General features: G+C 32.0%; 1 protein-coding gene across 1 annotated transcript; it reads left to right on the top strand.

The window, feature by feature from the left end:
- Positions 1-2,081: 2,081 nt before the first annotated feature.
- On the top strand, positions 2,082-7,801 carry LOC11437265 (mitogen-activated protein kinase kinase 6). Its single transcript, XM_003620740.4, has 8 exons — positions 2,082-2,301; positions 3,898-3,982; positions 5,439-5,573; positions 5,861-6,085; positions 6,193-6,375; positions 6,703-6,926; positions 7,360-7,405; positions 7,508-7,801. The coding sequence occupies exons 1-8, from the start codon at positions 2,228-2,230 to the stop codon at positions 7,598-7,600; spliced, it is 1,065 nt and encodes a 354-aa protein (XP_003620788.2). The 5' UTR covers positions 2,082-2,227; the 3' UTR covers positions 7,601-7,801.
- The last annotated feature ends 7,431 nt before the right edge of the window (positions 7,802-15,232 follow it).

The following is a 15,232-nucleotide window of genomic DNA, read 5'->3' as shown; positions in this document are numbered from 1 at the left end:
AAGTTTAAGCACCATTCTCACAAGATCACTAGCATCTAAGTTCTCAAATACCTTTGATCCCATACCCAGGAGTTAGGCTTTGTAAACTTCCTTTTGAGACTGTTTCCAGTTCCTTCATGCTAATGATGAATCCGTTTTGTTTTCTGAAGAGTGCTGCTTTCTTACATTCAACTTTATGAGCTGACACCCTAACTCATCAAAATAAATCACTTCACCAATGTCGCGAAGACAAATCGCAATACCGTTTTGCTTCATTCCTACCGCCTCTTTAATATAATGTCTTGATCGAATTCTCAAAGGTGGGACTTTTACTTGGCATAGCTCACCAAACTCTCTTCCACTTCGTTGCTGGCTTGTTGTAATTCTCCGTTCTCCTGTCTGATGAAACCTGTGTAAGATCATTGCAAAGTTGATAAAGTTGTCGTACTCTTTGGAGAATTATTTTGCACTTTTTTCTGATGTGATGAGCGAGTTTACTAACTGATACTGATGATCTTGCATCAACTATGAATACAATTGAGTACAGATCAAAATTGCCTTGAAACTTAACTCTCAATCTCTGAATTGAATCAACTGTTTTCTGTGATGATTGGTTGATTTTATCGAAGTATGTAAAAAAAACAGCTATACTAGGTAGCATGCACTGTTGTACTGCTCTTTTAGAGTTGGAAACTATGAACGCGAGCCAACATTGCAGGCTCTCTTCAATCTCCGCAGTGCTTTTCAGTTGTCCACCTGACTTCCTGAATAAACTTGATAATATGATAATGAAAATCGATGCACTCTCGAGCCCCATGAACATCCTTGAATGTTTTTATCTTCATTCATACTGTTTTAACAGCATGCTTCACTGGATTAACTATTGTTCTGACTTGACCCAAGTAAGGAAGCGCCGAAGCAAAAAAGTTGTGATATCGAATCACAAAGTGTGGTTTTGCCTGAAAATGTGAGATTGATCTGTGGTTGTGACTTTGTTGTATTTTAATGGCATTTTACTCCTTTTTTTCTTACAAAACTGTTCTTAAAATTGGTATAACAATTGCACTCAAAAGGTTAACACCCTTTGAGAGAAATTCACTGGAGAGTAAGCGAAAATCAGTGTAGAGGCAATGACAGATTGAGCTAGAGCTTCTTGCAAGCAAGTTTCTTGGAGTGGTTGAAAGGTCTTCAATATCTTGATTGAAGTGTCTTTGAAGGTAATGTTTAGTGATAAGAACAAGAGGATGGATGTGTCTTTTAATGCTTCATATGTGACTCAAAGTTTTGAACAAAATGGTGCAATTATGAAGATGCTTAGTTTTCTAACGACTTTCTGAAAATTTTAATTTAAGAAACTAAAAAGTAAACTAATGACAAATCATAAAGTGCACATACAATAAGAGAAAATTTCACCTAAAGAAAATAAAAACATAAATAGAATGTGTAGTGAATATGAGATCTAATAGTGGGATGCACAACTTCCAACTTAATATTTTTACTTTAAGATGATGAAATGAAAGCTAGAAGGTGATACTAGTTTAGAAGGCCAAGGAAGGTGAGTAATTCATATTTAGTTGCTAAGTGAAATATTTTTGGTTTGCTTGTGAGTAACTTAAGACAAGGGTGTAGGTATTTATAGTGAAAGTGGAAGAGTAAAAAGTTCATCTCATCGTTAAAATTAGTGCAAAGTGTCATTCAATTAAGCTAGTCATATCCTATTAAGATAAGACCAAATTTATTATTTAATAGATTCATTGCACATATGCTTAATTAATATATATTTTTTATTCTAATTTCATTTACTATATTATCAGTTACGAACAGATGATACTCAATTAAAAAAAAAAAAAATAAATTGCATACCATCACACACCACCACCCACCATGAGAGCTTCAACAAAATGCAAAATGTGAAAACCAGTCCGGTCCAACAAACCACGGGTTCACAGGTTGATCTGAAAACCCAGCCGGTTCAAGTGCACAACCGGATCTTATATGCAATCAACAATTCAAAATAAAATATATTTAATTAATTAAATAATTTTCGCGGCCACTTTAGTTTGAATTTTAATAATCACTTTTCTATATTCAACACACTTCAAAGTTCAAAATTAATCACTTTTTTTCTTTCTCTTTCTTCTTTTCATTCCCTTTTTCCATTTCTTTCTCACTGTATGAAAAACTTTCAAATCAACATTGAATCTTAAACCCTAAAAACTATAGCACTGAAAATTTTCATTCAACAAAGATGAAGACCAAGACGCCATTGAAGCAGCTCAAGCTCTCAGTTCCAGCTCAAGAAACACCCATCACTTCATTCCTGTAATTTCTTCAATTTTCATCTTTCTTTTACCGACCCATTTCTTTTTTTTGCTTCATTAATCTAATTTATCAATAAAGTTTGCATTTTTATTAACATGTGTTATTATAGTCTCTGTTAATTGATCCCTCAAAGGTTGTTTTTTGAAGTGGCACAGATAAAGATTTGGCCTTGATTGTGAGTTTTAGTAAGTTGGGTTGTAGTTTTGGGATTGATCCGGTTAGTTTGTTGAAGCTCAAATTGATTCTAGGATTGTTGCACTGACATTTTTGATTGAAGACATGTATGGTGTTCGACATGTGTCTGACACCGACACATGTGATTACAGTCAATTATGTCATTTTCTTATATTACTATTAGTGTTTGTGTCCGTGTATGTGTCAATGCTTAATAGATTCTGGGACTGAGAAGGATCAATGGTGTGATGAAGAGGGTTTGATTAAGGCTTTGAAGGACTCAACTACCCTTTAATCTGAAATGGATTTAAATTTTAGTATTATTATCATGATTTGAAAGAAAAATGAAAATTTCACATTTTGGAATTGAAAACTAAAAAGGAGAATTGATTTCATACATTTTTATCTTTCTTTTACCAACCCATTTTGTTTTTTTTGTTTTTCATTAATCCAATTTATGTATAAAGTTTGCATTTTTATTCCCATTTATTACTATAGTCTAATTGCTAGATTCAGGGTTTAATTAGTTTGATCCATCAAATGTTGATTTTTTAAGAGGGTTGTATAAAGATTGGGCCTTGAGTGTGAGTTATAGCTAATTGGGTTGTGGTTTTGGGACTGAATTGTTTAGTTTATTGAAGCTCAAATTGATTCGAGAGAATTAATAGAGTTTCGAGAGACCCAGATAGGGTATTGTGTGAAAGGTCAAGAGATTTGAGGGTGGTTGGTTATGGAAGAAGGAGGGATTCAACCGGAGAAGGAATTGACTTGGAAGGAAAGAGATTTAAGAGGTATTGAGCTCTGTAGCAAGGTCCGGTGTACGGCATGGGTCTGTGTCTAGTGTCTGTGTACCTTTTTTGGTGTCTCGTTAGATTGAAGAAACTGACACGTGTGATTACGATGAATGTCATTTCTCAAATTATTACTGTTGTGTCAGTTTTGTGTCTTGTGTACATGTCCGTGCTTCATAGGGATTGCGCAAAAGAAGTTGTTGCCGGATAGGTATAGTGTGACAAGTTTGGTGAGTTGAGAGATGAGTGAGGTGAGTGAGCCTGAGTAGCTTGCAGGGTTGAGGGTGATTTGATTGATGTGTGTGGAATCAAAGGTGTAGGTGAACCCACAGATGAAGTGAGTGCGATGAGGAACTGAACAAGGATCAATGGTGAAGTTCCATGATTCTATGCATGATCAAGGTGTCGCGGAAGAGGGTTTGGTTGAGGCTTTGAATGCTTTGAGGGTTTAACTACCCTTTAATATGAAATAGCTTAGAATTTTGTTTTAGTATTATCAGGATTTTGAAACTAATTATTTCAGTGAGAAAACCAAATGAATATTTCATATTTTGGTGTTTCCAACAAAAAAATAGCTATTTCTTCTTCTTCTTGTGTTTATGAAATTGACTTGTGTTGAAATTGTTATTAGGACTGCAAGTGGTACATTTCATGATGGAGATCTGATGTTGAACCAGAAAGGGATGCGTCTTATTTCTGAAGAAAAGGAATCAAGGGTAAGTTAATTTCACTTCTCCAGTAGTTTTTGTTTTAATAGTTTCAGTTATAGATGTATACTACTTCAGATTTCAATTTTTTTTTCTTTTTTTCTGTAGAACCTAGAATTTGCATGCCTTGATTTATTATTTTTTTTATTTTATTTTTATGGTAACAAACTTATTGCATTTCATTTAAGATCAAATTTGCAATACAATTGGGATTCGAGAATAACATCAAAAACTTGTGAGCTAGCATAAAACCTTGAGTCCTTGATGCTCTTGCAAGAGTAGGAGCAACAAAATTCGCTTGCCACATGATAAAACTAACCCTAAGGTTTTGTAAATGACGGATAATATTTTTGCATCGTTGCAAAATTGAGCCAAATTCAGTTACATTTGTTTGATTTCCCTAGTTCCCGTCTACTACTCTACCTCACAATCCAGCTCGATGTTGACTCTTTGAACACCCAATTCCTGCAACCAAACCAGCGCCTCATAACATCCTGATGCTTCCACCTTTGAAGCTAACAAAACTGCTGTGAACCACTGTTTTTGCGCGTACGAAGCTACCAGAGTCGTCTCTTATTCATATGCTGATACCATATTGCCTAAGTTGTGAAAAAGTTACAGCATCTATGTTGTATTTAAGTTTCCTACTGCCTGGCTTCTCCTGTGTCTGCATAATATGCTCCTGCCTGCTAGAAAAATTGTTTGAATCTTGCTTCCTTCTTGCCATTTGTCATTCATGTAAATACTCACTGGTTACTTAGACTGATAGCCAAACTGGTCTAACAATATTGTCGCGCACTTTGTCATTTCTCCGACACCAAAGCTGCATGACAAACTCGCAGACAAGTAGCGGTTGGTCATTTCTCCGACACCAAAGCTGCATGAAAAACTTGCAGACAAGTAGCGCTGAAATAGAGGCCAATAGATTAAAGAGACACTCCTTAAAGTCTCGTGCAGAATTTATCTCGGCTGTCAGCAAGTTCCATAGTCCTACTTCTGGCCATACTGCTTCAGCCTGTGCACAGGTAAAAAAACAGATGCGAATCTGCTTCATCCTCACTGTCACAGCAAGGACATATGCTAGGATAGTCCACTTGCTTGCGTTGGAGACTAATTCTAGTTGGAAGACAATTTCTTGCAGTCCTCCAAAGAAACAACTTGACTTTATTTGGGACTTTTAATTTCGAAATTCGCATCCAATTCTCTTCTATGTGGAGATAACTATTGTCTATGAATTACACCATGACACAGTAGTATGCAGAACTTTGAACAGCCCATTCCTACTTTTGCACCAGCCTTGATTCATTTAATGGCGTTCAATGTTTATTATTTTCACTCTACATGCTTACATTGAGTTTACTTTATCACCAACAATTTGCAATTGTATAATTTAGGGTTTGGTTTGTTTATTGTTTTTGGCTTCAAACATCTAATCTAAAGACTTGCAATGTATCTCTCTGAGCAGCCTTCGGATGCTAAGGATCTCGACTTTGACTTCACATTGGACGACCTTGAGACTGTCAAAGTAATCGGAAAAGGCAGCGGTGGCGTAGTGCAACTTGTTCGCCATAAGTGGGTCGGAAAATTGTTTGCTTTAAAGGTTGTCATTCATAGCTATTTTCAATCGCTTATCACTAGATTTTTCTATATGATTATTCTGTCGACATGTTATCGTAATTTGTATGAATGTGCTCTCCATCTCATTGCTTGTTTTAAGTTTGGAATAGTTTTCTTCCTATAATAACATGTGATCATGCATATTGTTTTAGGATATGTAATAATATCCATAAAACAATGTTTTGATACACAGTTTACCATTATGTTCTTGCGTCGTTGTTAAGCATTTGCTTTTGAAATTAAAGCATGCTGTTGGACTTTTTATTGCAGGCCATTCCAATGAATATACAAGAGGATATTCGGAAACAGATTGTTCAGGAATTGAAAATAAACCAAGCATCACAGTGTCCACATGTTGTAGTTTGCTATCACTCATTCTATAACAATGGAGTTATATCTCTTGTATTAGAATACATGGACCGTGGTTCTCTCGTAGATGTAATCAGACAAGTTAATACAATTCTGGAACCATATCTTGCTGTGGTTTGTAAACAGGTATCCTTGACCATACTTCTATTTTTCTTTGAAATTGGCAGATTTTGTCGTTGCAATGTTCTTTTTTTTTTTTTGTTAAATGTTAATCATTTGTGTCTATGTTCCAGGTTTTACAGGGCCTTGTTTATTTGCACAATGAAAGACATGTCATACATAGGGACATCAAACCATCCAATCTTTTAGTAAACCACAAAGGGGAGGTGAAGATTACTGATTTTGGCGTCAGTGCTATGCTGGCAAGCACAATGGGCCAAAGAGATACATTTGTTGGAACTTATAATTACATGTCGGTATGTAACTTTTCTTCATTAAGCTTGTTTGACATTACCAGAAAAGCAATGCTATTTTTTACGAAGGATTTGTACGAGACAATAATGAACGACAATAGGATATTTGGCCAATCATCACTCCTATTATTTGTCAAGTGTTACTTCTTTTCACATATTATTCTTGCATTTCTTGTCAGACTCCTTCGTAACAATATTCTTACCAGAAACTGCATAGCATCTCATTCTATCAAGTTTATGCCTCCATTCTCCTTTTATCTCTTGCATTCACAGTCAAATGGAGAACGTTATGATACTTAATGTATTGGTTTGTTGATTTCCTTTTTGTAGCCAGAAAGAATCAGTGGCAGTACTTATGATTATAGCTGTGACATCTGGAGTTTGGGGATGGTAGTACTCGAATGTGCCATAGGGCGGTTTCCTTATATACAATCTGAAGATCAGCAAGCATGGCCTAGTTTCTATGAGCTTTTGCAAGCAATTGTCGAAAGTCCACCACCTTCTGCTCCTCCTGACCAGTTCTCGCCGGAGTTTTGTTCATTTGTGTCGTCCTGGTAATTTTTTATTCCTTCTTACTACTTTCTTACTATGTTCTCTGAACTGTGTCTCAATACACATCAGCGCGGAAGCTGCAATATTGAGCTTCAGTATGGACGTGCGTATATAAGAAATTCACCGTGTTTTCAAACAGAATTTAGACTCAATCCCAAAAAACCTGATATGATACTCAAGTGTTTCAAACATAGGACTGCATTGTGAGCTGTTTTTGTTACTTATTCAGTTGCATTGTAAACTTTGTTCATCTAAAAATGTGGTGATTAATTTTTAAATTCTGTTACGTGTTCAGTTGCGTTTTAAGCTTTGTTACTTTGTTATTTTTTGACTTGTTTCTGTAGTTTCTAAACCTTGTGCCTCCAGTATATAAACTACCTTTTTCACTTAGTCGCTTTGTTTTGTTTCTAAGTTCATTTCTTTGTTTAATTACAGCATAAAAAAGGACCCTCGCGAAAGATCAACGTCATTGGAGCTTTTGGTGAGTATGATAAGCCGTTCTTTTTAATTAGAAAAAAAACTACTTCTTACGTTTTGTTAAAATTCTTCATTTCTGATTCTTTCAATCTCATTGTGCTTTCAGGATCATCCATTCATAAAAAAGTTTGAAGATAAAGATCTAGATCTTGGAATTTTAGTAGGTGGCTTGGAACCTCCTGTAAATTTTCCTAGATAATTTCTTAAGATATATGGTGTAAAATTTGTACTCGAATGTCATAACTTTTATGGAGTTAAGTTTCTCCTAGTTACTATAAAATATACTAGTCTCTATCCTTGTTGTCTTAGTTACAACTTCTTGGAACTGATATGTAAAATAGTTGTTTCTTATTTGTAAAATAGTCTTTATCCTTATCTCTATGGATCACTTCTTGTTGCACCCTCTGCATAAGTTCTAGATTGTTATCAAACCTCACTTGTGACGCTTTATAGAATGCCAAAAACTGAATAAATTCACGACATTGAATTGAAGGTGTGTCCAATATTTGACAACATTGATACGCGTGGTTATATTTGACCACTTTAATTTTTTTGAAATTATTATGTGTCAGTGTTATATTCGGCTATAGTGCTTCATAGGGTAGAAGTTTTCAAAATTATGTGTTCAGCCAGTCCCCAATAAAATGATAATATAAGAACAATTCAGAATTTCATTCACATAATCACTCAATCATATTTGACTATATTATTACATCATGCAATAACACACCATAACAAAATAGTGAAATATAATTAGACTCTTATTTGGTACTATACATTAAACATTTAAACTCTTTTCCTCTAGAAAATAGATTCCCTAATATAACTCTTGACTGCACGAGTGATCTTAGCATTTGAAACAAAATCAAAAGGCACGTGTCTTGAAATTTTGCTTTAATTGTCAAACTTTTATTTCTTTCCAATGTTATAGATTTGCTTGAGGGGTTCAGTATAAAATGGATTTGTAAAAATATTGGTTCATCATGGACCATTTTTTTTTATGGTTAGATTAGACCATGTACCAAATCTTACCCTGGTCCACTCATACCAAATCTAACCCCAACTCCATCTATGTCATTGCGCCTCTCTCTCTCTCTCTCTCTCTCTCTCTCTGTTTATCTCCATCCAAATCAGGAATGGTTCCTTACTTCCTTTCTCTTTTTCAGTGGCAGCATTAGTGGTGACGTTACGATTTGAGTCTTCATATTTCTTGTTCTTGCTTTGTATGAGGTAGAATGACCCCCAAAGTATCAAAATACCAATTGCGGATGGTTTTTTTTTTCTTTCCAGATTCAAAAAATTGTTGATTTTCCATCAATCCTCACTAAATTCTTTTGTATGATTCTCCATCCACCCCCCAAGAATAAAAATTGTTCTGTAGATTTTAACTTTTGAAGTGTTACTGCTACTTCTCATCTCTGTAGAAACATTGTTTGAGGGAATAACAAGTGAATAGTTGCTGCAAAAAGAATTAGGAAGAAATATGGCTGTTATGGAATTGAAATTAAACAGGTCGAAATTCATATCAAAAGTTTATCTAGTTTGGTTGAACCAATGATTACTAGTGTTTGAATCATTTGGTAAATAATCATTCTCAGTGTTTGTGTAATTCATATGAAGTGGATAATTTCTCATTAAACATGAGAGTTGAATGAACCTGTCTTGAAAATACTTTTTGTTGCGTTGAATGTGGGTTTGAGGTAGATCATCATGTTGTTCATTAAGATTTTTTTCCCAAAATTGAAGAGATGTGAATGGTCTTCCACAAGGAAGAGAGAGAAAGTAAAGGAAACTTTAGAGAAAGTAAATGTATCAGATGTGTGTGATGTATAGTGTTATTGTGTTTACATGTTAATCTAATGACTTTAATTTTTGGTCCATCATGGACCAATACTTTCATTGGTTCAGGCTAAATGCCACCTGCTTGAGGATGTGAATCCAAGATTATATCTATACAAATATATAAGGGAATACACACTCTTTTTTGAGTTAGACTTTTTCTTCCATTTTTACCTTTCGTATCAATTATTTTGTTATTTCTATAATATTATTTAAATTATCAATTAAAAAAACTGGTTAAATTTTATTATAATAGGAACAATCAACAACAACAATAGAAAACAATCACTGAAAATAGGAACAATATTGGACACTATTAAAAAAAAAATATTATTTTGACCTTATGTAAAAAAATAGTGTATTTTGGTGTAATATTTTTAACTTCCAATTCTACCTTTCTTTTAATTAATTTTTACCGTTTTATCGTCATTAACTAATAAAAACGGAAAGACAAATATATTAGTGTGCGTCTTGACGTTAGTGTCTATAAGGAATTTGGATTCCTTTTTTGGGTTCTATAAAGTCTTTGTTTTTAATATATACTAATCAGAACCAAAATGATCAAATTTTAACAAAAATTAGTTGCTATTTTAGGTTATGTGGAGTGATTATTTATTTAATTTAAGTACAAATTGAATTTAATTGACTATTGATGTTGCATATGAGAATTGATGCGAATAGTAGTGTTATTATCTTGTGGAAGAAAGAGAACAGGAAGTGATGGGGTCAGTGGTGACAAGCTCTTAAAAGGGACCAAACATTCCATTGAATATGTGGGTGTTAGTCTTTTGTAAGGTGAAGCAATAGATTGAGATAGAGTCATGATCATAGCAATCATGAATAAGATTTTGCATAGACATTATTTAGGAGGAACTTTCCTCATCTTTAACATGACTTGGGACACATAAAATAAAACCTAAACATTGTGTTATTTTTTTTTAGGGCACTAATGAGAGAGAGAGAGAGAGAAATACGTAGTTTAGAGTACACTTTTAAAAACATGTACGAATTTTTAGAAAGAGGAAACATGCAGTTATTTTTTTTATTATAAAGAGAGCTCATGCTCGAAAAAAGAGAAAACTATGATGAAATTAAACAATCATTAATATCTTTAATTAATAATAATTGTAATTTTTAGGCTATCAACATTAGTCAAAACCATCCTTAAAAATAACATTAGTTGGAACCAAAAATTAGCAACCATTTTTTGATGCAATATATCTACTCGATGATTAATCTCTGCTTGAGAATTGGTCGATCATTTTTACTCAGTGTTGAATGAGTGTTACACATTACTAATTAGAGCATGCATCCATAGATAGTGTGTTACTCAACATTAAAAGCAATCCTATCAACGTTAGTCGAAACCATCCTTAAGAACAACATTAGTTGGAACCAAAAATTAGCAACCATATTTTTGGTGCAATATATCTACTCGATGATTAATCTCTGCTTGAGAATTGGTCGATCATTTTTACTTAGTGTTGAATGAGTGTTACACATTATTAATTAGAGCATGCATCCATGGATAGTGTGTTACTCAAAATCTCTCAATTCTAAGTTAATTAATTACAGTACTTAATCTTACTCATTATTGTATGTATAATAACCAAACCAAAATCATGTAACACAATTTTTAACACAATGTCTCACCTTTGTTTTACCCCAATATTTCACCTTTATTTAACTAACTATTACTTTACTTAACTCACTTTTCTCATTGTTACACTCCGAAGAGAAAGAATGGATCTTCAAAGAAGAAGCCAAAGAAATATGATCCAATGGCAAATAAGAAGGTCGTCAGTTTAGTCTTTGTTCAAATCTGAATCCAAATCCAAATCCAAATCTGAAATTATCACGGAGTCAGTTGATGATATCTTTAAAACCCAACGAGACATCAAAAAGGTATTCATATCCATTATTAGTTGTTTATTAATTTTCATTGTGATAAACGACATTTGATATAGGTTGTTAAAACAAAACTAGATATAGGTTGGTTGTTTGTAATATTTGTTAATGATAAAAAAATAAAATAAAAATTGTTAGCCAATTTATTTAAGTTGATTGTTTTCTCTAAAAATACTTGAGGACTTAGACATTTTCGAACAAATTGTTACGTTTATGCTTCAATCTTATAAATTAACTATAATTGGACTTGCTTCCATTGATTGAATATGATTGTTGAAACTTGTTACTTCTAATGTTATGTTTTTAGGATATTGAAGAGAAATGGATTTTCCTTTTGGACTTAGAACATAAGTATATGGAGAGAAAGAAAAATATTTGTAATGACCGTAGTGAAATTATAAAAAACATTTCTATTTTTTAGAAAACTGTTGTGAGTTTGGTTATGTTTAAAAAATATTGTAAATTTCATTTAGGTTATGTATTTTTGCTTATTGTATGTTTTGAAACTGTGATGCCTTATTTTTTTGTGCAGTTTTTTAACCATCCTACACTTAACGGATTTTTTACTGATTTCGATAAAAAGATATGATTTTTTTTGCCTATGTAATTAAGATGTTCCGGTCCTAATTTGTTATTGCTTGAAATTTAATGCTTATTAAACTTGTTTGATGGTCAATTATTATATTTTATTCACAATTCAAATAAAAAGTTTTACTATGCAATTCAAATCAAAACACTTTTAATTCTATACCATTTTATTCAATGTTGTTCCTCTAGTCATATATATCCGATGAATAGTTCATATATGTTCATTACAATTTATTTGTATATGAACATATATAGAAGTTAACTTTCTATTAATAATGATAATTATTTTTTAGATAAATGATATCTCTACAACCGTTTTTTAACAACTTTCTTTTTCATACTTACATTATATATTTACTTTCTCTTTTTATTGTTTTGGTTTTATTGTCAATACCTTATTTTCTTTGTAAATTTATGGATGTCCCCAAAGTTGTAATTAAAATGGTTGTTCAAATAACACAACTCTTATTCTTATATGTTTTTCACCATCTATTTTACTTTATAGCCATTATTATTGTCTATATCATTGATTCTTTTAATGGTATTTGATTAAGAATAAAAAATGCATATGTATTTATTATAAATAAAAGTTAGTACAAAAATTAGAACATAATAAAAAAACATTGTACCATTATAAGAATATGATAAATCATCAAAAATTAAGTTTTCAACAAGAAATACTTGTATCAAAAACCAACATATTCGTGCCTATATTTATTTGTTCGATGTTAGAACAATTTGGTAGATGTTCTCACAAAATTGAAACTACCTTTTCTATTAAAATAAAACTATAATAATAAAGAACAAAACTAAAGACATTGATCAATAAATTACCTTTGTTCTTGCACATAAAATTAATTTATCAGTTTAACGACGTCAAAGTTGCATCCAATACTATGCAAGGATTTAATGTTCTTGAAAATATGAAATGTATATGTGTGATAGTGACGTCAATATGACATTCTTAAAATCCATTGAAAGTTGTTTTCAATTTAATGTGATTAAAAAAGTTTTTTTTTTTCTTTTAGATAAAGCCAAAGCAATTAAGTCGGTACCCAACTCTAATTTGTCAGATGCTCATAAATATATTATTAAAAAAAAGGAAAACATACAAAACAAAAATTGGGGGAATAAACCTAACCAATTTATCCACAAAATGGAGGTTTACCCAAACGGAAAATATTAAAATTAAAAACAACACAAATAGATTATAAAATTATCTTAAGTAGAGGTCTAGACTACGGTGAATAGACCAACCGTCAACATGAAACAAATTCACGTATCATTCTCTCCCTGTAAAGCACAACATATGGCATGTCATCTTGTCGATGTCCTATGAACGGAACATTAGCGTCCAAATCGCAACCCCTTCTTTCGACAAATCGTAGGGCATCACATGCACTTGCTTCGTAGATCCTACGCTCATTATTTATTTTCTTTATATCACCAGAAGCACGATTTACAACTCCATTAATAATATATTGCATTAATAAAGGTGGCCCTAGACGGAGATGCTGAAAGAGTTTTGTTATTTGAACATCCATAAATGTGACAACTTTTGTGACAACCAAAATTTTACAAAGAAAAAGAGATATTGGCACAAAAACCAAAGCAATAGAGAGATAAGATAAAAAGATAATGTGAGTATGAGAGAGAAAGTTGTCACAAAAGTTGTAAAAAATGGTTGTTCAAATATCATTTCTCATGCTGAAATTAGTATTTAGCTCTCAATAATTGAGAGCCACTCAAAGTCCAACAAAACAGCTCAAACAACTCTGTAACATCGGGAAGTCATGGAGCTTCCCAATAAGTAAACAACAAAATATTTCATTATATTAGCCATTTCTCATAACACACCGGTCAGGTTGACATCGTCAACTAATGATGGAAGTGGTTGTGTTCGAGCACATCCTCGGCATCAACTAACACATCTAAGAAATGTATAACCTCTTCCTCATTAATGTGTTCAACTCTTATTTCATCACTTGCCATAAGAACATCCATCACTTCTAGCAATTTCTAGAAGAACCGTTTCAAATTCCTTATGTGTACTTTTTGAGATAAAACGTATTGTTGTTATTTATATTATTTACATATTAAAAGTGTTGTTATAAACTCTTAATATTAAATTATAAAAAAAAATCATAATATTGAAAAGATATAATTAATATATTGAATTACTCAAGGCATAACCTGAACGTTTTGTTTGTTACAAAAGTAATACAAACAACATTTCAACAATATATATAATATGAACAAGTTGGTAATCTTAGGATTGTTTTTATTTAATGGTTTTAATGATGTTCACTCATATTTCTTTCATATTAAAAGTGTTGTTATAAACTCTGAATATTGAATTATAAAAAAAAAAAAAAAAAAAACTTCTAATACTGAGAAGATATAATTAATATACTGAATTACTCAAGGCATAACCTGAATGTTTTGTTTGTTACAAAAGTAATACAAACAACATTTCAACAATATATATATATATATATATATATATATATATATATATATATATATATAATATAAACAAGTTGGTAATCTTAGAGTTGTTTTTATTTAATGATGTTCACTCATATTTCTTTCATAATCCTACCAAACAAAATAAATAAAAAATAGGATAATTAAAATTTGGAACACATTTTTTTAAATAAAAAAATTACAATGTTTACTTTTTCTTTTTAATACACTATTATTTAAATTTTTACCCTTAATAGTTTTTCATAGTTAGTGATTTTCAATTCAATGCAATTGATTTAGTTTAAATTATACTAATTCTCACTACCAAAATCTAGTTTAATGATTCTCATTATAAAGTGAAATTATATAAGGGTTGTACTATTTACGGTGAGAGTTGAGAGGAGTAAATCATGATCCCTCCAATCACTTGTTTAATTAGATTGAGTAGCTTATGACATTTAATTGATCTTATTAAGAATTGTTGACTATTATTATTGCATTTTTTGTATTTAAAAAAGAAATAAATAAAAAGAAAAAGAAAGAAAGAAATCTTACTCATAAACCCTTAAACTCTCCTTCACTCACTCAACCATGCTTCTCACCACCGCGTTCTGTTTGCTCTCATTGTAACCTCTCTGGCACAGCCGTCAGAGTTGGCACGGAGTAAGTGTCGTCAGACTCGGAGTTGGATGTGAACGAACAAATGTATCATCTATGGATTACATCTGTTTCTCGCGACACCAAAACCAATGATTGGATTAATATTGTTTCTAAATCACAACTTTCGATGATACTTCTTCTACCTTTGGGATCTTTTGATAATCAAACCACCATTCACGATCCATTACTTATACCTTACCACGTCGTTCCATTCAAAGTTCAATTTCTTTCTTTTTTGGAGTTTCCTGTTGCAACGCCCTAGATTTTGATCTAAGACATTACTTAAAAATATTCATATTCTTAGTCCCTCCTTTTCTTTTCTTTTGATGTTTTATTCAAAATATTTGATGTTTTAAAAAATTTAATATTT

Source organism: Medicago truncatula, chromosome 6 (genome assembly GCF_003473485.1).
Source record: "Medicago truncatula cultivar Jemalong A17 chromosome 6, MtrunA17r5.0-ANR, whole genome shotgun sequence".
Taxonomy (NCBI): Eukaryota; Viridiplantae; Streptophyta; class Magnoliopsida; order Fabales; family Fabaceae; genus Medicago; species Medicago truncatula.
This window is presented reverse-complemented; position numbering and strand designations above follow the sequence as displayed.

Bases quoted from the DNA above. Each gene is read 5' to 3' on its own strand.
- LOC11437265 (XM_003620740.4), top strand. From the start codon at position 2,228: ATGAAGACCAAGACGCCATTGAAGCAGCTCAAGCTCTCAGTTCCAGCT. The intron at 3,983-5,438 runs GTAAGTTAATTT...CTCTCTGAGCAG, and splicing joins CTGAAGAAAAGGAATCAAGG to CCTTCGGATGCTAAGGATCT. The intron at 5,574-5,860 runs GTTGTCATTCAT...TTTTTATTGCAG, and splicing joins GAAAATTGTTTGCTTTAAAG to GCCATTCCAATGAATATACA.